Genomic DNA, 22,591 nt, shown 5'->3' on the forward strand with positions numbered 1-22,591 from the left:
AGGCAGGTAACGACAGCCAGAAGTCCACCTCTGTTGTTTGGTTGTAAATCCAAACAATGAAGATTTGGGGGGCGGAGGGTGTGTTATTGCTGCATTATTTAATATATCCAGGAGTTCCTTAGTGGCCTAGTAGTTTAGGATCCAGTGTTGTCACTGCTGTGGCCTGAGTCACTGCTGTGGTGGGGGTTCGACCCCTGGCCCGGTAACTTCTGCATGCCTTGGGCACAGGGGAAAAAAACATATATATACATACATATGTATTTATAAATATACACACACACATATATTTATAAATTTATATAATATCTATAAAATCTCCTTACTGATACAGATACCAGCTCATAAAGTTGAACATTCATATGCCCTGAGGTCTAGAAAGTTTTCTACCCTAGAGACACTCTGAAATGGGAATCACATCAAGGAACCTTCATAGCGACATCGTCCGTCATTGCAAAAAACACCTGGAAACAACCCAAATGTCCTTTGGTCCAGAGTGGGTTGATAAATAATGGTATATTTGCAAAACAATACAGCAGCCAAAATGAAAGCGTTCTCGCGACACACAGTAACGTGATGATAAATATACTTTTGAATAGGTAAAGCCCAGTAAGTTTCCATAGAGCACAATACCATGCTCAGAAAGCTCAAAAACAAACAAAACTAAATAAAATAGTTGTGTTCATAATAATACGGTAAATGATTTTTTTTTTAAGTGAGGGCTTGATGACAACATTTTTGAGGAAAGTTGCCTGGGGTTGGGGGAGGGAGGGAGGTAGGCAGGAGATGAAGAGGGAAGCGGCACACAGATGGATGCTCTGACCTTGACTCTGACTCTCTAAAGAGTCAGTTATTAAATATTCTAGGCTGTGTGGGCCACTCAGTCTCTGTTCCAAATACTCAGCTCTGCGGTTGTAATGCAAAGGCCACCTGACCGTGGTTAGGTGCTCCACGAAAAACTGCTTACAGACTCTGAAATTTGCATTTCATATAATTTTGCACGCCATGAGATATTATGCCGATTTTGATTTGCTTTTACCTGTTTAAACATGTAAAAATCATCCTTAGCTCAGAAGCCACACACATCTCAGATTTGGCCTTGTAGGTGTTTGGCAGCTTCTGCTCCGGCGCTCTGGCTGGGCTATGCATTCATTCCTGTTTCATGTATTACTGCTAAAGGGCTTTTTTTATTATTATTATTATTCTGCTTTTTAGGGCCGCTTGTGGGGCATAAGGGAGTTCCCAGGCCAGGGGTTGAATCAGAGTTGCAGCTGCCAGCCTACACCACAGCCACAGCCACAACCACAACCACGCCAGATCCAAGCCAAGTCTGCAACGGACGCCCCAGCTCACGGAAATGCCAGATCCGCAATCCACTGAGCGAGGCCAGGGATTGAACCTGCATCCTCATGGATAGCAATTGGGCTTATAACTTGCTGAGCCACAGTGGGAATTCCCTTAGTAAAGTTTTAAGAATTAAAAAGAAAAAAAAAAAAAAGGAAGCCCTGGCTCCGAAGACAGGAGGACAAAGGCAGAAGATGGGAAGATGAAGAGGACCTCAGGTTATACGGGGACATTGGATTCTTTCCAAAACTCTTCCTCAAGGTCTGGGTTTTGGGCAAGTTGGGGTTTTTTTTTTTTTCCTCTTGACCCCAAACTAGAGCAATAATGATGACTGTTGTCCTTCTCCCCCAGACAGAGGAGGACATCATTGCGCTGGATGACTGAGCCAAGGGAACATCTGGTCGAGGATATTTCCTGCATCTTATGGCTTATTGCCTTATGTTGTGTTGGCATCTAAAAAAAGAAAAAAATTGGAATTGACTGTGATTATAATTTTTAGCTGTACCATTGACCTTCAAGATCAAATTTAAGAAATAATTCTCTTTGGATTTCAAGAAACCTAGCCCACGCCCCTTAAACCGTATCTAGGAAATGCCATCAGTTCTGTCCCGTGCTTGGTTCTGTTACAAGGGGTACATCTTTAAAGGCCAACTCATGAGCATTTAGAAAAAAAAGGTCGGGGTCCTCCTGGGTCCTCTCTGGGATGGTGCAATTTAGAAAAGATGTGCTAGCGGGGTCCCCCATAGTTCTCCTGTGAGTCTTTTCAAGAGAGTCCCAGCACCTCTCTGGATTTCCGATTCATAGTTCACACTCGCCTTCCTCTTCTTCTGGAAACCGGCAGCTGCAGGCATCTTCCTCTTGGACCGTTTGCGCTGGCTTCAGAAACGCTAAAAAGTAATTGTGAAGAGAGTTATCTTGGGTTGTCTGTTTTGATTGTGTAACAGTCATTTGTCCATAAATCACATTTGTGGGAACATCTCTCTAAACAGCAAACGTTCTCAGCTGGAATTTGAACAAGGTCACCAGCAAGAGCGGTCATAACAAATAGAAATGGTTTCCAAAATTATTTAAGATTTTTTTTCTTGTGGCCAAATACTTTTTTATTGGTGCTAAAAAGCTAGTTTCTTTATTATCTGCGAAGGCTGAAAACAGTCTTGGGTGTGACTCACTATAGCATAAAATTAGTCATATGCCAAATGTAACAGCAGTTTCAAGTCAGCAGCACATGTGCTAATCTTGAGGGTTATTTAGATTTTACACGTTAAGTGGTTTCTTTTGAATGAAATGCTTATGGCACCAAGATGTTAAAAATACTTCTACTACTTCCTTTAATTAGCAAGTGAAGAACTGATTTATGCACCCACTTCCAGGTTCTCATTTACATGTTAAAGCATTTGTGTTATGGCTGAACGTTTCTTAATCCTAACACATATTTTATATTATATATATATATATACGTATATGAGTACCTGCGTGTGTGTGTGTGTGTGTGTGTGTGTGTGTGTGTGAGTTCCCATTGTGGCTCAGTAGGTCAAGAACCCTGCATAGGGTCTGTGAGGACGCAGGTTCAATCCCTGACCTCGCTCAGTGGGTTAAGGATCCAGTGTTGCCATGGGCTACAGAGGTAGCTTGGATCCAGCATTTCTGTGGCTGTGGCACAGGCCTACAGCTGCAGCTCTAATTCAATCCATAGCCTGGGAACTTCCATATATTGCATGTGTGGCCATAGAAAGAAATATACACACACACACACACACACATACACGCAAACATATATACCTGTGGCCCCACACCCAAGCCCACCAGTAAATCTCTCTCTCTCTCTCTTACACACACACACACACACACACATTCTAGTCAGATGTATTTTTATAGCCTGACAAAGCAAAAGGCCCTACCCCAACCTCAGATGCTTCTTAACTAAAAAAATAACCAAAACCCAACAAGCACACTATCTCCGAGAAATTAGGAAAGACTGGCAAGACATTCAGAAATAACAATGAGATACCTTTCTTTTGAAATAGTGTCAGAGATTAATTTTAAAAGGGAAATCTGCTTCTGGAAACATAATCATATGTTTTCCTGTTCTTTCTGCCAAGTATTGCTGAAAATGTTGGACATGTTATATAGAACAAACATAAGAAGAAGTTGAAAGGTGGTAAGAAAGCAGAGCAGCTAAGGATTTTGGAATCCAAGAAAAAACATGGCTTTGAGTTCCCTGGGTATTCTTTCCACCTCATATGCCCCAGACTGGGAACTGGAGAAGTTGGCAACCCAGAAAGTCAACAGGTATAGGCTACTTTTAATTTTATTTTATTTATTATTTTATTTTATTTTATCTAATCTTATTTTATTTTATCTTTTCTTTTTAGGGCCACTCCTAGAAGTTCCCAGGCTACGGGTCAAATCAGAGCTGCAACTACTGGCCTATGCCATCACCACAGCAATGCCAGATTGGAGCCACATCTTCCATCTATGCCACAGCTGTGGCAATACCAGATCCTTAATCCATTGAATGAGGCCAGGGATCAAACCCACTAGGGATACTAGTCAGATTCTTAACCTACTGAGCCACACAACGGGAACTCCTTGTTTTTTTTTTTTTTAATTCCCCAAGAACATCCTGTTCTCTCTAACTACAAAACCAGCAAAGGATCAAAGTAATAAGACTGAAAACTTTTAGATAATCACTGTTCTACTCTAGCAAAACAACACAGAAAAAACAAAAAACAAAAAAACACAACTATGGTCCCATACCAAAGCCCAGCACTAAAGACACAGCAAGGAGTCTAGACTCACACCCTTGCCAAGGTCTCTCAAGGCTCACTGCCTTATCCTCACTGGGGTAGCATCAGATGAGTCTTAGTGGAGGGCTAGGACTTGACAACCACTCTCTGGTAATGAGGCCACCCCATGTGAGGAACAAAGCACCGTTCCTCCTTTCAGCCAGAGTAGCATCACTGAGGGCTTGACTGGGAGTCTGAACTCCCACACATGTTGAGCAATAACAAGGATCCCTCACCCCTGACCTGGACTTCCACTCCCACCTGGCAGCATCTTCCATCCTCTGTTGGAGTGGTGTCAGAGGAAGCTTGAATAAACACAAGCTTTCACTTATTTCCAAAGCCTGAGAACATCATATCCCACATCTGGGTTTCAATCAAAAACCACTTGTCAGGGAGTTCCCATCATGGCTCAGTGGTAACAAACCTGACTGGTATCCATGAGGATGTGGGTTCGATCCCTGGCCTTGCTCAGTGGGTTAAGGATCTGGTGTTGCTGTGAGCTGTGTGTAGGTCACAGATGCAGCTCAGATATGGCCTTGCTGTGGCTGCGCTATAGTCTGTCAGCTGCGGTTCCAATTCGACTTCTAGCCTGGGAACTTCCCCATGCCATGGGTGTGGCTTTAAAAAGACCAAAAAAAAAAAAAAAATCGCTTGTCATTCTAAGAACCAGGAAGAGCTCCACTAGAATAAGAAAAGACAACAAATGTTTGCATCTAGGTGATATAGATGTTAGAATTATCTGGCAAGGACTGTATTTTGATTTATTTATTTTTATGACAGTTGATGTACAATGTGGCAAGGAGTTTAAAGCAGCCCTCATAAAGATGCTTTTATAAGCAACCGGGAACACATTTGAAACAAACGAAAAAGAAATAGAAGACATTTTAAAAGAACCAGGTGGTGATTTTAGAACCGAAAAAGTAACAATAACCAAAAATTTTAAAAATCAGCAAATGGGTTCAGCACAAGAATGGAAAGGATAAAGGAAAGAATCATTACCTAATCTGGGCAACAGGGACAAAACTGGGAAAAAAGGAACAGAGCCTCAAGGACACGTGTGACTATAGCAAACAGAACAAAACAACAGAAATGTCTGAGTATTCACGTCTTTGGAGTTCTGGAAGAAGAGAAAGAGAAGAGGGCTGAAAAAGTTCTTGAAGAAACAATGCCTGAAAATTTCCCCAATATGGAAAAATACACAAACTTACAGATCAGGAAGCTAAATGAATCTGAAACAAGATAATCCAAAGAAACTCTGAAAACAGAAGAAAAAGAAAGAGAGAAAGAAAGAAAGGGGGAAGAAAGAAAAGAACTCTTGAAAGCAGCCAGAGAGAAGTAACACGTTGCTTATATAGGAAAAACAAGTTGAATGACAGTGAATTTCTTAACAGAAACCATGAAAACCAGAAGTGGCACCACACTTTTCAAATGCTGAAAGGAAAGAATTGTAAACCCCAAATTCTATATCCACTGAAAATATCTTTCAGGAATGAAGGGGGAATAAAGAAATTCTCAAACAAAAGAAAACCTGCCCTAAAATATTGGCTAAAAGAAATTCTCTAAACAGAAGAGAAATGGCAAAAGAAGGACTCTCGGAACATGAGGAAGGAAGAAAGAACCACAGAATGAGCAAATATATGGGTGAAGACATTAGACCTTTCTTCTCTTGAGTGTTCTAAATCCTGTTTGAGAGTTGAAGCAAAAATTATATCACTGTCTAATATGGTTCTCAAAGTATGTAGCAGAAATATCAAAGACACGTATACTATAATTTGGAGGGGGTTAAAAGGATGTAAAGGGAGGTAAGATTTCTAAACTTCATTCAAACCGCTAAAATGTTGTTACTGGCAGACCATGATTAAATTATGTATAAGAACTAGAACAACAACTACAAGAGCTCTACAAAGAGATATACTCCAAAAATACATAGATACATCAAAATGGAATTCTAAAAAAATTTTAAGTAATCCATAGGAATGCAGAAAAAAGAAAACAGAAATGACAACCAGAGAAGACAAACAGAAAACAAAACAAAACACCAAAATAGCATCTCAAGCCCTAACATGTAATTAATTACATTAAATATACATTGTTTGAATGTAACAATTAAAAGACAGAAATCAGTAGTGTGACCACTATATGGTATCTGAAGAAATTCACTTCCAATATAAAAATGTCAGAAGGTTGAAAGTAAAAGGATGCAAAAAGATATATTATGTGTACATTAATTTTTAAAAAGCAGATAAAGTAGACTTCAGAGCAAAGGAAACTACCAGACACAGGGAGGGGCCGTACATAATTTTAAAAGAGTCAATTCACCAAGAAGACATAGCAACACTCAACATGTATACACCAAACAACAGAACTGCAAAATAGAAAAAGCAAAACCGATAAAACTGAGAAGAGAAACAGCCAAATCCACAATTATATTTGAAGAATGAAATGGCCCTCTCCCAAGAGTTGTTAGAACAACTTGACAGGAAATCTGCAAGGATATAGAACTCAACAACATCACCAATCAACAGGATCAAATCAATACTTTTAGAACACTCCACCCATCAGAACACACATTCTTTTCAAGGGTCAATGGAACATAGACCAAGAGAGACCATGACCTTGACCATGAACCCAACCTCAACAAATTTAAAAGAACTGAAATCATACAGAGTGGGTCCTCTTATTATAACAGAATTAAAATAGACATCAACAACAAAAAGAAAGAAAACGGAATAATCATTAAATACTTGGAAACTAAAAAACACACTTTAAATAACCAATTAGGTTAAAGAGGAACTCTGAAGGGAACTCTACAAAAAGTACATCAAACTGAATGAAAATGGAAAAACTACACATAAAAATGTGTGGGCACAGCTTATTCAGTCCTGGAAAGTAGATTTATAATGTGAAGTTCTTGTAGGAGAAAGAGGAAAAGTCTCAAACCAATACCATAATCTCCCAGCTAGATAGAAAAAGAACAAAATACATTCAAAGCAAGCAGAAGAAAGGAAGTAATAAAGGCAAAAGCAAAAGTTAGTGACACTGAAAACAGAAAGGCAGCAGAGAAAAATCAATGAAACAAAGAGCTGATTCTTCGAAAAGATCCATAAAGTGAACAAATTTCTACCAAAATGGATTCAGAAAAAAAGAGAAGACACACATAACCAATATCAGTAGGTGATACTACAGACTCTGCATATAACAAAAGGATAGTTAGGAATGATTTAAATAACTTACATACATAAACCTGCCAACTCAGATGAAATGGACAAAGTCCCCCCAAAACATATATGACCGTAATCCACTCAATAGGAATCAAATAACTTGAATGTCCTATAATTATTAAGGAAATTGAATTTGCAATTAAAGAGCTCAAAAAAGGACTCTCCAGGTCCAGATATTTCACTAGACAAGTCTACAAACTAATCAAAGAAGAGTTAACACCAATTCCACACAATCTCTTTCAGAAGAGGGAACATGTCCCACCTTATTTGATATTTTATCCTGGTACCAGAAAAACAGACAAAGACAGTCCTAGAAAGGAAAACTGCAGATCAATATCCCTCATGAATACAGCTGCAAAAATTCCTAACAAAATATTAGCAAAGAAGATTTAGTAATATATAAAAATAACTAGGAGTTCCCCCTGTGGTGCAGTGGGTTAAGGACCCAGCATTGTTACAGCTGTGGCATAGGTTGCAGCTGGGGCTCAGACAAGATCCCTGGCCCAGGAACTTCCATATGCCATGGGGGCAGCCAAAGAAGAAAAAACATTATATACTATGACGAAGTGGAGCTTAGTCCAGGGTTGCAAGGCTGGCTCAGTTTCAAAAAATGAATCCTCATAATTTACCATTTTAATAGGCTAAAGAAGAAAAATCACATAATCAAATCAATTGATGCAGGAAACGCATCTGACAAAATGCCACACTCATTCACAATTTTAAAAAAAATCCTCAGAATACTATAAATAGAGGAGGAAATTTTCAACTTGATAAAGACTATCTCCTAAAAATCTATAGTTCACATCATACTTACTGGTAAAAGACTGCTTTCCCCCTAAGATAAGAAGCAAGGCACCCTCACCCACTCTTATTCAGCATAGGACTGGATAGTAGTCTAGCCAGCAAAATGAGGCAAGAAAAAGAAATAAATAGGTTGGAAATGAAAAAATAAAACTGTGCATATTTGCAGATGACACCATGGTCTATGCAGAAAAGTCCAATGAATCTACAAAATATCCTAGAACTAGTGAATTCAGGAAAACCACAGGATCCAAAAAAACAGTCTACAAAAACCAGTTGAATTTCTGCATGCTAGCAATGAATGTATCGAAACCAAAAGGTAGGATCCAATATCATTTGCAATTGTTAAAGTTAAATGCTAAGGCCCAATTTCACAAAACATATGCAGGACTTGTATACTGAAAACTGCAAAATGCAGATGAAAGAAGTCGAAGAAAAAATATGCGTAAAGGGAGAGACATACGGTGTTCATGGACTGGAAGGGCTACCCTAGTGAGGACGTCAATGCTCCTCGAACTGATACACAGACTTAACACAGCTGCTCAGAATCCCAGCTGATGTTCTGTAGGTAGAGATAAGATTATCCTAAAATGTGTACTGAACTGCAGGGAACTGGAACAGCGAAGACAATTTCAAAAAAGAAGGAGAGCATGGGAGGACCTACTCTCTGCTCTACCCAATTTCAAGACTTGCTTTCACAGCTCCCGTAACCAAGACTGGCCGAAAGAAACACACATGTCAGTGGAACCAAAGACAGAAACCAGAAATAGCCCCCACACAAGGACAGGCAGCGGATGCCTGACAAAAGTGCAAAATCAGTGATCTCTTCTGCAAATGAAGTCACGGGCATCCACCAGCAGAAAAAAAGTCTTGACCTGAACCCCTCACACCTTCTCCAAAACTCAACTTAAAATGAAGCATAGATTTAAATGTAAGACATGTGGAAGAAAACATAGGAGGAAGTGTAAATATTTGGGGCTTAAGATTTCATGAAGAGTTCCCAGAGCATGACTCCATGAAAAAAATGGGGGGAAATGGCCAACTGGACTTCACCAAAATTAAAAGCTTTTTCTCTCTGGAAGACCATGTGAAGAGGATGAAAAGGCAAGCCACAGACTGGGAGACTGTCCTTACAAATCTCATATCTGACAAAGGACTTATATCTAGGAGATACAAAGAACTCCCGAACAAACAATCTAATTAGGAAATGGGCGAAAGAGGAGCTCCTCTTGTGGCTCAGCAGTAACGAACCCAACTAGTATCCATGAGGATGCGGTTCGATCCCTGGCCTCCTTCCGTGGGTTAAGGATCTGGTGTTGCTGTGGCTGTGGTATAGGCTGGCAGCTGCAGCTCTGATTTGCCCCCTCGCCTGGGAGTTTCCATATGCTGCAGGAGCAGCACCAAGAAAGAAAGAAAGAGAGGAAGGAAGGGAGGGATGAAGGGATGGAAGGGGGAAAGAAGGAAGGAAGAAAAAAGAAAGAAAGGAAGGAAGCAAAAAGAAAATGGGCAAAAGACACGAAGGAACATTTCACTGAAGAAGATATGCAGATGGAAAATGAGTACATGAAAAGATGTTCCACCCTTCGGGAAAGGCAGGTTAAGACCACAATAAGATAGGACTACATACCTATGAGAACAGATGAAATAAAAAAGTGTGACAACTCAAAATGCTGGCAAGGATGAGGAGCAACGCAATCTCTCATGCATGGCCGGTGGCATGTAAAATGATGCAACTCCTCTGGAAGTTAGTAGTTTCTTAAAAAGCTAATACCCACTTACCATACGACCCAGTGATTGCTCTCCTGGACATTTATCTTAGAGATACGGAGACTTATGTCCACGCAAGACCTATACGTGATGATTCATAGCTGCTCTAATGTCATAATGAAAAACTAGAGACAACCAAAATGTCTTTCAACAGGTAAATGCATTCACACCATGAAATACTACTCGGCAATAAAAAAGATGAAACTATTGAAACACACAACTCAGATGGATCTCAATGGCATTAAGCTGAGTGGGAAAAGCCAGTCTTAAGAGGTCACATGTTTGTGATCCATTTACAGCCTGTACAATATAACACTCTTGAAATGGCAAAATTACAGAGACGGAAAACAGATTCGTAGGTAGGAGGGGTTGGGAATGGTGGCGAGAAGAGGTGGATGTAAGTAAAAAGGACTAGCAGAAAGAGATCCTTGGGGCGATGCAATAGTTCTGTGTTTTGATTGCGCTGGTGGTTACAGGACATGTCATAAAATGCAATTAAACATACACAAGGTGCCAGTGTCAAATGCCTGGTTTTGAGACTGTACTGTGGTCACATACGATGTGACAGCATGAATGGCACAGGACACTATTCTGTACTCTCTTTACAACTGCCTGTGAATCTCTATTTCAAAATGGAACGTTTTTTAAAAATAACCTAAAATTTTGAAAAAATGGATTATGGTTCCATTGCCACTCACTAATTACTCATAAACACTTTTGAAAATCATCGTGTAAAGACCTTTATTGTCATTTGAGGTGAAGCTGGGAGGGTCGTTGTTTCAATCAGAGGTGTCAGTGAGAACTTAGAGGTTTAGACCTCAAAAAGAGAATCAGAGAACAAACCACAGAGTGGGGAACGGTATTTGCAGCACATGAACAGTAGACTAAAAAATTCCTCTAGGTTAAGAAGAAATCGACAAACAACACCCTGGGATCAGGCACTTTGCAAGAGAGGAAAGCCGCATGACTAACATAACACGAAAAGATGTCCAATCTCAAGAGTAATCAGGGAAATGCAAATTAAAACCGCAAGATACTACAACACACCCACCAGACAGATAAAAATTAAGACGTCTGATCATACTCAGTGTCAGCAAGGATTGGAGCAAAAAAAAAAAAAAAAAAACAAAACAGAAAAAAACCTCTCATACACTGCTGGGGAAGCATGAATAGGGTTTTACCATTCTGGAAAATAGTTTGGCAAACCTGGTACTAAGGACCATGAAACACATTCCCCATATTCCAGCAATATTTTTTTACCTAGCTTAAAAAAAAAAAAAAAAACCACAGTGACGAAACAGGTGCTTATGTGTACTGAGATACCTAGACAAAATCATTGTCTACAAGAGCCCCAAGTTGTCTGTGACAGCCCAACCCGAGCATCCAGGAACCTTAGGATGGATCAACAAGCCCAGAGACCGTCATCCCGTAGGAAAGGATTCAACAAGAGAAATCAACAAAAGAGACATGCAACACATGGCTGAATCAAAAAGACGCAACGTTGAGTGAAAGGGGAAGGAAAACAGAGACGGTGTGACTCCACTAGTCTGACCTTCGCAAGCTGCCAAAGTAAACCGTGTTCTTAGGCAGCAAAGCTAAAAATAAGAGAAAGGAAGTGAACCCCACAAAGATCTGGATGTGGTTTAGCACCAACGTGGCGGGGGGGAGTTCATCTGGAAGGAGCACATGAAGGACTTCCGGGGAGCAGATAAAGGTCTGTTTCTTGACCTGCGAAGAGTTCACGTTACGAGTTGTTAACCCTGACCTGTTATGTACTCTTTCCTGTATGTTATATTTCACGATGTTAAAGGTTTAATATTGTTTTCAAAGAGAACCTTTATGCAAATTAGTGTACGGCATTTTTAGAGAAGACGTGAGGAAAATCCTTTTCCTCATATGTTTATAACAACCTATGAGTAGGTGCTCTCCAGTCTTATTGCAGTGGTCTTGGCTATACCATAGCGTCCATACATGAAGAGCGTCTCATATATGAGTCCCTCTTCATAAGGCTAGCCCGTCCTCTCTGGTGCTGCCCTCCTCCAAGACAAAATGCAAGTGGCTCCCATTTGTAAGCCTTGTTCGTTTTTTGTTTTCTTTTTTAAGGGCCACACCTGCAGCATATGGAAGTTCCCCTGCTAGGAGTTGAATTGGAGCTGCAGCTGCCAGCCTACACCACAGCCATGGCAACTCTGGATCCGAGCCACATTGGCCGAAGCTTGCAGCGATGCCGGATCCTTAATCCACTGAGTGAGGCCAGGGATCCTCACAGATACTACTTGGGTTCTTACTCCATTGAGCCAAAGGGGGAACTCCTAGAAGCCTTTTGGGATAAATGTTAATAGCTTTTGTCTAGCGAGTGCTGACTCTGTGCCAGGCACTTGCCAGCTTGTTAGATAGCCTGTTTCGTGAATGGAATCCATTATTGTAATTTCTTAATCCTGATCGGTGTCTTCATAATCCGTCTCACTAAACCCACTTCAACTCCCTCCTAGTTCTCCAGGCCTTCTTCCATGTGTGGGCTTAGCTCAGGCGAAGGCCATTTCTTAGCCAAAGGGTTAATGCTGGATGGGCAAAGGTTATTTTTGATTCCTCTTTGTCAGTGTCCTGTATCCACAACTGACTGGACACGCACACACACACACACACACACACACACACGCACGCACACACACACACGTACACAGTTGTCCAATGCTTTGGCATACTTGAAACAGTCATTCTTCTGGAAACCTCTGATGTGTCGTGGTATCACCAGGCTTTCTCTGATTTAGCACCACTGATATCTGGGGCTGGATCACTCTGTTGCGAGAGGCTGTCCTGTACGTTGCAGGAGGATTTAGCAACATCACTGGCCTCTACTTACCACATCCCAGGAGTGCTCCCTCCACAGTCCTTAGACTGTGACCACCAACCTGTCTCCAGACATTGCCAAACGTCCTTTGTCATGCTGGATAACCATTGTGCCATACTAACCCAGCTTCCATAACTTTAAAAAGAAATCATTTTTTCCTTGCTACTGTAAAAAGCCTTGCCTCGAAAATCTCATATCTGACACTTTTATGTTCAACTTACGTTGTTTGACTATATACAGGAGTTTCTTCCTGCCCTGTTGAACAACAGAGAAACGGAGCGCCAGGTAGGATACCAGGACAAAGACTGCAGTTGACATCAGTGCAAGAAAGAAGATGATGACATGGGAAGTGTGACCTTAAAAAAAAAAAGAGCATAAGGAAAAATTCAGGCAAAAAACATAAGTCTGCAAATATGCTTATGTTTAGATCTGCATTTAAAAACTCTTAAGCATACGAAGGGGTGCCTTGGGCATCTCAACCAGCTATCTTAATAAAGTTGCCTGCTTGTTAAGAAAACTTAAAAAAAAAAAACTTTAATTATTTTCCTAGAGGGAAAAGTTTACAAAAAGGAAGTGGTTTGGCCTTTCTATGTTAGAAGACACGGGACTCCCTAATTGCCATGATTTGGCGTTATCAAAGATCTAGTGTCTGTTTGGATCAGGTGTGTAGAGTCTGCTCACTATCGTGTAACTCAGACTGAGGGATGAACAGCTGGGGAAATGGATCGCTCCTGGAAGCCAGAATGAACAAGCCTTGTGCCACATCGGAGGTGTCTGCCGCAGGCAGAGATGCAAGACACCACGTTTCTGGAGTGATGCGGATACCCATCAGATGGCCATGATGCATTCTCTTTGATTGAGCAGCAACAAACTAGCTTACCCGGCTCTCCCCCGGGGACAGGCATGGTGGTGGAAGGTGTACCTGGAGAGAAGTCCGTTGGCCTTGGTCCACACACCACGTCTCTTGCCTTCGTCCCATTCATGAGGACAGGCTTTCCAGCCAAAGAACAGCTTAGACAGTCCAATGAAAAGAGTTCACGTAATTAATTCAGGTACAGAGCATTCTAATGAAAAAGACTGCTGTTTTCCGCCCAGTATAGCTGCCTAATGACAAAGATGTCTGGATCTGGGTTTGTGGGCAAAGCAAAGATATTCTGAAATATTTCCACTTGACCCTCTGACATCCTCCAATTTCTCAGTGGCATCCATGTCTCTCTACAATTCATCCCATTCTATCTACTAATTGGATTCGTCTTTCCTCCCAAGCTGGGAAGCCCTGTCGCATGACAGCTTAGTTCAGGCTATTGCCTGCTTGGTCTCTCACCCCCACAGTCTCTAGCATATTTGACCATCTCTGGCAAACAGGAAGGACAGACAACTTAGCATAGGGTTAGAAACGCTCAATCCTATGATGTGTTCGCATAAGATAGACCAGGGTTTGACCCCTGGGGCCGGCCCCTCTGCAGAATGACCTTGGGAAAGTTGGGAAATCTCTCTAAGCCTCAGCTTTCTCACCTGAAAAATAAGATGTACACGTCCCAGGACAGCTGCAAAGAGCAAATGCCCCCATGTGCCTGACTTACTCCCTAGAGAAATGGTAGCCGTCACTGCCATCGTTGCCATCATCATCACTGTCCTATGTCTTGTCCCTTTACCTGCCACAAACCCACCCATTCTCCAGAGCCTGCTTCAATCCCACTGTCCATGCAGGCTCACGTCACGGTTCTGAACCATTTGTTTCAAAAGACTTAAAGAAAAGAAACCCAAAACCACTTTCTAACCTGTTATGAACCAATACTTTTGTAAAACATAATATATGGAGTTCTCATTGTGGTTCAGAGTGTCCATGAGGATGAAGGTTTGATCCCTGGCCTTTCTCAGTGGGTTAAGGATCCAGATCTACCGGAAGCTGCAGTGCAGATCACAGATGTGGCTTGGATCCACTGTTGCCATGGCTGTGGCACAGGCCTGCAGCTGCAGCTCTGATTCAGCCCCTAGTCTGCGAACTTCCATATGCTGCAGGTGTGGCCATAAAAAGAAAAAAAAATAGAATGTAAACATAAAATAATAATAAAAAAGATGTTCTAGTAAGAAAATCAGATGAAAAAAAAAGAAGGCCTACAAAATGCACTGTCAGCTCTTTTACTGTCTGGGATGGTCTTGTTTGCCCGAGTAAATGTCAACATTTTTGAGGGAAAGAAACGTAGGTCACCCCCTTCTATAACGTTATCAGTGCTGGTCCTGAGCCCTTGAAGGGGGGCTGATAAGTGAGAGAAGGGGAGAGGTAGAAAAGAGACTGGGAGGAGACAGAAGAGCCTTGGGGCAGACAGTTCTTAAGTTCCAAAGGCAAATCTGATCTGGTTGTTCTGGGCATTACTTCTGGAGAAAATGCCCACTTTGACTATCTGGTTATAATTACCTGATATTGTTTCATACTACCTCTTAGCGTGTTTTCCTATGTTGGTATGTGATAGGTTTCAGAAAGCACTGATGATCATATTCCTTGTGTTTAAAAACGTTCACCCCAAGATTTTATTCTGTTACGAAGAAAGAAGTGATACATACTCCGTCCAGGGTCGACAGACGCCATGTTCCTCATCATTGAATGTCCCAAAGGAACAGTCTTTACAACCTTTGGTAAAAATTAAAGGCATAATTTTAAGGAGATGCATTTTAATCGTTTTGTCACTTTCCCTTTGATGAACATGATCGCATAATAATAAGGTCGTTAACTTAACACAATCTCTACAGATTGTCCAGGAGGTCTTCCTGCATTTTCTAAGCGAGGAACAATTCTTCCTGAATATATTATGCGATGGACATAACCCCACAGTAAAGTCATTAACTTAATACAACCTGCACAGACTGTTCAAGGTTTTCTGGAAATGAAACCCTAATACGACCAAAGTTCTTATTCAAATGGTACCTCGAGTACTGTCCACCTCCGTAGAGGGTGCATGAAAAGGTATGATTCTGGCTTTTCAGAAATGTCATGATGTCCAATTATTTCCATTGATTGAAAAATAACTTCATAAATATCAGATACAGGACTCAGCGGTTTACTACTTATTCCTTGAAAGTTCCATGAATCTTGGTTTTATTTGGTAGTTAAAGGACCAAGAGCGAAGCTAAGCCAGATGAATGCCTAGATAATGTAGATAACCTGCACGAGACAGAAGAGAAACACCTACCTTCTTGCGTTAACTCTTGACCTTGCTGGCAATACTCTTCACACATGGCACATCCCGCCCCCAGACAGCGGAATCCCGGCACGCACTCACACACTGCATTGCTGGTGGAGGAACACTCCTTCTTGGTCCTGAAAACACCTACCAAGTCCCCCAGCATTACATTACGCTTGACCTCCAAATCCAGAAAGCAAACACATCCCACAAGAAAAAAAGCCACGTTCACTTTCCTTTTAAAGGTCCCGAAGTCCTCAGAGGATAATGTTTACTTTTAAGTGTCCATAGAAGACATCATGACCTTTGGCTAGTTAAAAACTCCTCTCTGGTCCCAAAGAATATGCTCCTCTCTTATTTAAAAAGCTCAATCCAAAGTGAAGTAAGTCAGAAAGAGACAAATACCATACGCTATCACTTATATGTGGAATCTAGCGTACGGCACAAACGGACCTGTCTACAGAAAAGAAACAAACTCATGGACGTGGAGAACAGACCTGTGGTTGCCAAGGAGGAGGGAGAGGGAGTGGGATGGACTGGGAGTTTGGGGTTAGTAGATGCCAACTATTGCATTTGGAGTAGATAAGCAAAGACATCCTGCTGTATAGCACTGAGAACTATATCTAGTCCCTTGTGATGGAGCAGGCTGGAGGATAATGTGAGAAAATGAACGTATACATATGCATGACTGGGTCACTTTGCTATACAGCAGAAATTGACAGAACATTGTAAATGAACTCTAAGAGGAAAAATAAAAATATTAAAAATGAAAAAAATTACAGGGAAAGCCATAAGTTAGGCAAGAAATGAAATAAGATGATGGTGTACTAGGTGGACCAGCATCAAACAAATCTACACAGTCACAGTAATATAAACAGGGACGATGCGTTTGAGTGTGGACGCAGCCATATTAGTAAGATGCGGGCAGTGGGGGGTGGGGGTGGAAGTAGAGGTAAGAGTGGTGGAATAAGAGAACTAAATAAAGTTTCAAGTAAATAAATCAAGGCAATAAAACAATAAAAGTAAAACAAAAATAAATGAATAGATAAATAGCTCAATCCACTCAATCCATGGTTGCCATTATAGCTCAATATTATCTTACTGGACCTGCCTAGGGACAGAGGAACCAGCGTATCTGACACTTCAGACTTTTAAGAGAGCTCAGTACAGGAGGGGATGAAAGCTTGTCTTCCCAAAGCACATCTGGATGAAGAACGTATCTTTTAAATCGTACCTTCACACTTCCTGCATACGTTACAAGCCTTTTGTCCACTTGTGCTGGAGAAACTATTTGAGGGACAAGGCATACAAAGCTCTTGTATGTTTTTCCCACAGAAAGTACCTAAGAAGGAGAGACAAGAGCTGTAAATGTTTGACAGTGGACAGTCATCACCAAAGCATTGGGAAGGTCACAAGAAAACTAGAATCCGAAACAAAGATTCTTTTTCTAGGCATCACAGCAGTAGACTTTATTTTGTTGACTGCTTTACTTTTTTATTGTTTTTTTCTTTTTATTAAAGTATAGTTGATTTACAAAGTTGTATCTGTTTCTGCTGCACAGCAAAGTGACCCAGTCACACATATACCTACATCCTTTCCCTCATATTATCCTCCATCATGTCTATCCCAAGAGATTGGATAGAGTTCCCTGTGCTGGACAGTAGGACCTCATTGCTTATCCATTCTAAAGGTCAGAGTTTGCATCTACGAACCCCAAACTCCCGTTGTTGGCTGTTTTAAATTATCCACCTGCAAGATTGCCTCAAGCATCATCACAGAATTAAAAACACCAAAATACAGATGTTGCAACAAATAGGTCAATGGAAAGACAACAGTTTCCTTTATCTATTGATTAAAACAATGATTTCTCTTGATTGATCAAGGAAATCAATCAGACTGGCTTCAGGAAGAGATCAGTTTCCTTTACCAACACAGCGAAATCTAAGTGCTTCTTTCCTTTCCCACCCTGTTAAACCTGCTGCCACTTGCTTACTCCCTGCTGCAAGGAGGTCCTCACACACAAAGCTCATGTCTGATGAAGTCTTTCCCTGTGCTGTGCATGTTCTAAGCCCATCATACGCTCCTCCCAGCAAGCCTAGGAGATAGGTTCTCCTATCATCTGCAGAGGATGAAGCTGGGGCGCAAGAGACTAGGTGACAAGGCTGTGTTCACACAGCTAAGATGTAGCATCCAAGAAATATTTGTAAATGAATGAGTAAAAAATCACTCATGGGGGGAGGGTAGATTTGGAGTATGGGATTAATAGATACACATCACTGCATATAAAACAGACAACAAGGGTTTACTGTAGAGCACAGGGAACTATATTCAATATCTTGTAATAACCTATGATGGAAAATAATCTGAAAAAGAAATATATATATATACATATATACATACACATATTTAGATGGATGTGTATATATATATATATATATATAACTGAATCACTTTGCTGTACACTTAAAACTAACACATTGTAAATCAACTATACTTTGATTTTTAAAAAATCATTAGCCTTGAACACTAGATGAACTCAACCCTCTTTTCAACAGAACAGATCAAGCACATGGTGATTCAGCTCTTACCTGCTGAACAGTTGCTGCAGGGATCCGGCACTGATCTTGTCCTCTCAAAATTCATGACCAGCAGCACAGTAGCCACTATGTTGTAGTAGCCATTTCCCATGATGAAATCTTGCATAGGTCTCGTAGCCAAGCAGCTTCCAAAAGGATTTTAATCAAAGGAGCTGGTTTCACAAATATCTCTCTGCAAGAGGTAAAAGTTCCCAAGGTTGAGGTGGTGTCTCCTTTCAGCATTAACTACTTCTCAACCATTGCCTGTACCATTCCGCAAGCCCATCATACGCTCCTCCCAGCAAGCCTAGGAGATAGGTTTTCAGGAACTCTAACTCAGAGTTTTTCAGGAACGATGAATGAGGGAACACTAAGGAAAAGGTAGCCGATTCAGAGAAACTTCTAGGATAAGACAGCTGTGACTAAACAGGTGATTTGTGCAGATGTGCCAACGCCTAAGAGTACACTTTCCAACATGTTTTGCCAAAACGCAGGAATGACAATAGCAAGAAATTTTGGGGACTTTCATAGATGTGTGACATTAGCATCCTGCCTGCAACAATGCCAGTTGCTTGCTGTCCCCAAAATATAATCCTTAAAAAGAGAATCTGTCCATGACCCTTCAACCGTTCAGCTCCATAAGAAGACATCTCACTGTTACCACTCCCCTTTGTCTGGACAGCATGTGGCATTTCAACACCTGATGGCTAAATTGTTGCAGCACCTCTCTGCTCAATTCCTTATCCCACTGTCTTCATTGACCTGTATTTGCTCGTTCTGTGATCTGAAGCACATCACATAGCAAAACAGGAATCCAACAATCTCTCGAGGCCAGGTTCTTGATCTTTGTTTAGGGGGCTATGGAATAAAAGTCACTAGAAATCAGAAAAAGGGGGAAAGTCTAGACATATACAAAGGAAACAAAGCTTCCATCCTTATCCCTCCTGGGAGTCCCCTCCCTCCACCCCATCCCCGCCCCCTGCCGACTGCCCCAAAAGGACCAACCTTGAGATCACAGGACAGAGAACATTCTTCTCCTTGCTCTTCAGAGTTCTGAGGCTCTGCAGCTGAACGGGGCTGCAGGTCAAAGTCTCAAAGAGGGGAGCTTGGTGACTCAGCTGGGGGCGGGGCCTTGTGGGAAATCCCCAGAGCTCCCTCCCTGTAGCTCACTTGATATTTTGCTGACCTTAAAGTCCCCTTGAGCTTCTGTCCCCACTTGATAGTGCACTTCCCACTAAAAGCAGCCCTCTGCTCCCGGGGCATTTTTCAGATGACGTTGGCCAACGGATTTTGTCATTTAACGTCCTTCATGTCAAAGCTTTTAAGGCAGCCTTAAAATAGTTCCGATTTGAGGGATGAAACCCACTTCTAGAGAAAGATCGGGCCCTCCTGCCATTTGCTACCCCTTAACCCTGTAATAATAGTGATGCTCTAGCTGTAATCTTAGTGAGGACAGCTGATTAGGCATCAGATAAGCCTTTTTGTGAACCGTATCCTCAAAAGAACCCCATGAGCTGATGTGAGGAGGAGGAGGAAGATGTTGATGATGACGTTATGCAGATAAGGACATTTAGAGACCAGTCTACAGCTTATCAGCAGGACCAGGGATTAGAACCAGGGATGGCCCGACTCCTTTGGACTGTGCTCCTTGCTGTGAAGGTGGGATGGAGGGTGAAGGAAGAAGAACCAGAGGGACGTGGAGACCAAGGGAGCATGGCATTCATATGGCGGGTGACTTTATTGGGTCAAGTTGGGATCTAGGAGGGCTTTTTAGAAAACCATTATTTTGGATTTTAAAAAAGAGAGTGAGAAGGAAAGGAGCAGGGGAACGAGGAGGAGAGAGAAGAGGAAGAGGACGAGGATGCTTTCCAGATGTTAAGACATGCCCACATTGAGGGGCCAGGGGCCCTCAGGGAGACAGCCAGGGGGCTAGAGCAGTTTTGACTAAAACAGATGGTCTTCCATTAGGATCCAAACAGAAAAGAATTCTTTTTCCACAGGAGACAGGGTGGCTTGGTCTTGAATTGGGGGATGAAGGGAGCGGAGAAGGGGCTCATATTTATTAAACAGTCTGACCTGAAGCTGTCATTTAAAAATAATAAGATACAAGAATGGATAAGCACATGAGGACACAGGTTCGATCCCTGGCCTCGTTCAGTGGGTTAAGGATCCAGTGTTGCCGTAAGCTGTGGTGTGGGTTGTAGACAGATCCTCCGTTGCTGTGGCTGTGGTGTAGGCTGGCAGCTACAGCTCCAATTCTACCCCTAGCCTGGGAACCTCCATATGAAGTGGTGCAGCCATAAAAAGACAAAAAAAAAAAAAAAAAAAAAAAAAAAAAGAATGGATAAGCAATGGGGTCCTACCGTACAGCACAGGGAACTACATCTAATCATCTAATCTCTTGGGATAGAACCTGATGGAAGATAGCATGAGAAAAATAATGTATATATGTGTATAACTGGATCACTATGCTGCGCAGCAAAAATTAATACTAAACTCTAACTTAAAAAAACTAGAGTCCTGTTTGTGGCACAGCAGAAACAAATCCGACTAGGAATCATGAGGATGCGGGTTCCATCCCTGACCTCCCTCAGAGGGTTATGGATCCGGCGTTGCCATGAGCTGTGATGTAGGTCACAGACTTGGTTCAGATCCTGCATTGCTGTGGCTGTGGCATAGGCTGGCAGCTACAGCTCCTATTTGACCCCTAGCCTGGGAACCTCCATACGCTGCGGGTGCGGCCCTAGAAAGCAAAAGCAAAAAAAAACCCAAAAACAAACAAAAAAAGATACAGTTCATACACACATCACCAATTTAAAGTGTACATTTCAGTAGATTTTATCTTTTCATTGTGTTGTGCAACCATCACCGAGTATACAATTTCTGAATATTTTCATCAGTCCGAAAAGAAATCCTATACCCCTTAGCAGTCTCTCCCTAAACCCCCTCCCCCCAGCCCCTGGTAACCACTAATCTACTGTCTCCATGAATTTGCCAGTTCTGGCAATCATATGATAACTGGTCTTTGGTACTAAGCTTCTTTCACTTAACATTATATTTTACAGGTTCTTCCATGAAGTGTTAGATAGAATCATATGATAACTGGTCTTTGGTACTAGGCTTCTTTCACTTAACATTATATTTTACAGGTTCTTCCATGAAGTGTTAGTACTTCATTCTTTTTTAGGGCTGAATAATATTCCATTGTGTAGACTTACCACATTTTGTTCATCCCTTCATCAGTTGATGGACATTTGAGTTTTGCCCCCCTTATTGGGGGGCAGGGGGCACTGCATCCATGGCACCTGGAAGTTCCCGGGCCAGGGATGGAACCAGTGCCACAGCATTGACCCAAGCCACCTACAGTGACAAGGCTGGATCCTTAACCCTCTGTGCCACAGAGAACTCCTGTTTTCACATTTTGGCTATTATGAATAATGCTGCTATGAAGATCTGTATGCAAGCTTTTGTACAGACATAAGTTCTCTTGGGTGTACATCTGGGTATGAAATTACTCCATCGTGTGGTGATTCTGTTTCACTTTTTGAGGAATTTCCAGGCTGTTTTTCACAGCAGCTGTGGCCTTTTACATTCTCACCAGCAATGTATAAGGGTTTCAATTTCTCCACGTCCTTGCTACCACTTGCTAATTTTCTGTGGGGTTTTTTTAAACAAAATTTTGTGTATTATACCCATCCAAGGAGGTGTCAACTGTCTCACTGCGGTTTTGATTTACTAGGAAGACTCCCAATTTTATCAACCCTCGCCCACGGTCCATGGAGTAGGAATAGTACAGGTTGGCATGGGTTAGAGCCCAAGCTTTGCCATCAGGCTGATCTGGATCAAAACTAGGCTCTGCCATGGATGGTCATGCAAACTTGGACAAGTTTCTTAACCTCTTTAACTCTTCCCCCCACCATGCCTCGTAGATACAGGACACTGTATCCTGTCCTCAGTGAGTGAGGATTAAAGGAAATAATGGATGTGAAGGGCTTAGTTCAATACCTGGCACATACTTCTCAAGAAAGTAGTGCCTGCTATTTTGAGACTTACTGTTTCAGGAATT

The 22,591-nt window shown here is 41.7% G+C and overlaps 1 protein-coding gene across 4 annotated transcripts; it reads right to left on the reverse strand.

The window, feature by feature from the left end:
* Window positions 1-284: 284 nt before the first annotated feature.
* Window positions 285-19,654, reverse strand: TNFRSF9 (TNF receptor superfamily member 9). 4 transcript variants are annotated; one of them, XM_084958297.1, is made up of 9 exons: window positions 19,531-19,654; window positions 18,538-18,718; window positions 17,184-17,291; window positions 15,959-16,096; window positions 15,333-15,399; window positions 13,690-13,778; window positions 12,989-13,123; window positions 2,157-2,228; window positions 285-1,794 (listed from the first exon to the last, which is right to left on the reverse strand). In XM_084958297.1, exons 2-9 carry the CDS (start codon window positions 18,650-18,652, stop codon window positions 1,778-1,780), a joined length of 741 nt encoding a protein of 246 aa, XP_084814423.1. In that variant the 5' UTR covers window positions 18,653-18,718; window positions 19,531-19,654; the 3' UTR covers window positions 285-1,777.
* Between the last annotated feature and the right edge of the window lie 2,937 nt (window positions 19,655-22,591).

Source organism: Sus scrofa, chromosome 6, assembly GCF_054392235.1.
Source record: "Sus scrofa isolate SSC_HxYL_T2T_F1_AM1 chromosome 6, Sscrofa_HxYL_maternal_Yorkshire_Landrace_v2.0, whole genome shotgun sequence".
NCBI lineage: Eukaryota > Metazoa > Chordata > Mammalia > Artiodactyla > Suidae > Sus > Sus scrofa.

Excerpts from the sequence above, each read along its gene's own strand:
- TNFRSF9 (XM_005664966.4), bottom strand. The coding sequence starts at position 18,652 with ATGCAAGATTTCATCATGGGAAATGGCTACTACAACATAGTGGCTACT. Across the intron at positions 13,124-13,647 it reads TGTCCCCGGGGGAGAGCCGG|GTCACACTTCCCATGTCATC; the intron begins GTAAGCTAGTTT and ends TTTTTTTTTAAG. Across the intron at positions 2,229-12,988 it reads CCTGTATATAGTCAAACAAC|CGTTTCTGAAGCCAGCGCAA; the intron begins GTAAGTTGAACA and ends ATTACTTTTTAG.